Source organism: Gavialis gangeticus, unplaced genomic scaffold, assembly GCF_001723915.1.
Source record: "Gavialis gangeticus isolate Ggan-Ray unplaced genomic scaffold, GavGan_comp1, whole genome shotgun sequence".
Lineage (NCBI taxonomy): Eukaryota > Metazoa > Chordata > Crocodylia > Gavialidae > Gavialis > Gavialis gangeticus.
Genome location: NW_017729034.1, coordinates 28,915,689 through 28,917,285, shown reverse-complemented (window position 1 = coordinate 28,917,285; position 1,597 = coordinate 28,915,689). Strand labels below are relative to the sequence as shown.

General features: G+C 37.6%; 1 protein-coding gene across 2 annotated transcripts in view; it reads left to right on the top strand.

Moving 5' to 3' along the window:
* Nucleotides 1–840: 840 nt before the first annotated feature.
* Nucleotides 841–1,597, top strand: part of ZFAND3 (zinc finger AN1-type containing 3) — a 244,475-nt gene continuing 243,718 nt past the window's right edge. Inside the window, exon 1 of one of the 2 annotated variants that reach the window (XM_019526985.1) lies at nt 841–904. In XM_019526985.1, coding sequence (XP_019382530.1) covers nt 877–904 — 28 coding nt within the window. In that variant the 5' untranslated portion in view covers nt 841–876. The remainder of the gene's footprint in view (nt 905–1,597) is intronic. The other variant, XM_019526986.1, reaches the window with a different exon arrangement.

The window sequence follows — 1,597 nt, the reverse complement described above, 5'->3', positions numbered from 1 at the left end:
AAAATATTTAAAAAGTTTTATAGGGTTTTCTTTTTTTTTTAAATTCCAGCCTCATTTGGTTTTAAACCACTTTGAGAATGTAAGTGTTTTTGGTAGGCTTAGTTGTTTTTGTTGCTATCTACATCTTTATCTTTTAGACACGGTTAATATTAATGTTAGTAAGAGGTTTCAGATGAACTGTACTGAAAAATGCATTTCTGTTTCCAGAAAAGATTTAGCTCATGCAACTTAAACAGCCTGTTGCTGATCTGTGCTTCAGTCCTGTTTCAGGAGTGTTAATGCCCAGACAATCTTTGCCAAGTTTGAGTATGGACTCAGTTAAGGAAGAAACATTGTGAGAACAGTTATTTAATTTGTAACCTAGAAGAAGGTCATGCCAGGGACAGCAGTGAGGACTCCCAAAATCTGTGGGTAGGGTACTGTGATGGCATTATATGGAACCGCAGCCTAATTTTGTCTTGTATAAATTTAGTGGCTTTCTAAACCAAGGTGAATAAAACTTACAGATGTAGTCCTTCAGGCTGTCTTAGTGTTCTGCCAGATGTTGCTGAGGGGTGCTGTGTATTAAAGAGGGTTAAATTTGCTGCTCCTGTCTATCATCGTTGTTATCTTGATGCTTATTTGAGAATGCAGAGGTACATGTGTGGAACTTGGGGTTCAAAAGCTCTGTACCAAATTAGAGAGTGTGCGCCAAATGCTGCTTTTCCCATCTCTTAGTTCAGCTAGCTCCTTGCTACTGGTGATTTGTATAGATACCCTGCCAGTTAAGAGCTCACCTGTGTTTTACTCCTGAAAACTTCTACCGTATTGATTACAATTATAATGAATTTTTTAGCTCTGCTTTTTTTTTTTTCTTGCCCCAGGTCCAGCAAGACTATGAATCTCTGTTCCAAATGCTTTGCTGGTAAGTGCAGTAAAGGTTTTACTTTTGTTAGACTGTCTAAATCATTGTTGGCATCTCCTTCAGGGTTTATGCATGGGGTTCTGTTTCTTCAGTGTCTGTGTGTGAAATCAGATTCTCTTCACTTTGGTGCTTCATTATTAGCTCAGATTTGTTGAAACAATCTCTAATGTGTGTGTAAAGCAACAGCCTCTTGTGTAAATGCACTGATGGAGCCTTCACTCAGTGAAGTTTACAGAAGTCTGGAATGCCCTTGAACTACAGAATTCCATTCTTGGCACAACTTCTGTAAAGATGACATAGCTTTTGAAGCCTTCCTAGTTTTTAGCCAGTTCTGTCTGGTTTGGAATTTTGAATTTAGCAAGGCACATTTTTACTCTAAAAGTAAACACTGGAATTTGGTGTGGGTGAAAACTGAAAGGGAAAGAGTGGGTATGGAAGTCTGTCTTGTCTCAATTTTAAGACTTAAGTGGTAAAAATTTAAATGATCAGTAGCTGACCAACAGGCAACGCCTAAACTGCATTCTGTTTTAATTTTTGCAAAGTTTTCTTTTGCTTGAGAAGAACCTGTGTTGACCTTTTTGTGCCAGTTTCTCCTAAAGTTTCTGCCCTCTTAGAACAGTTTATTCACATCTTGAAACTTACGTTTTGCCACTAATTATTTTGGTGCCATTTTTTGTCATCATTAAAACTTTT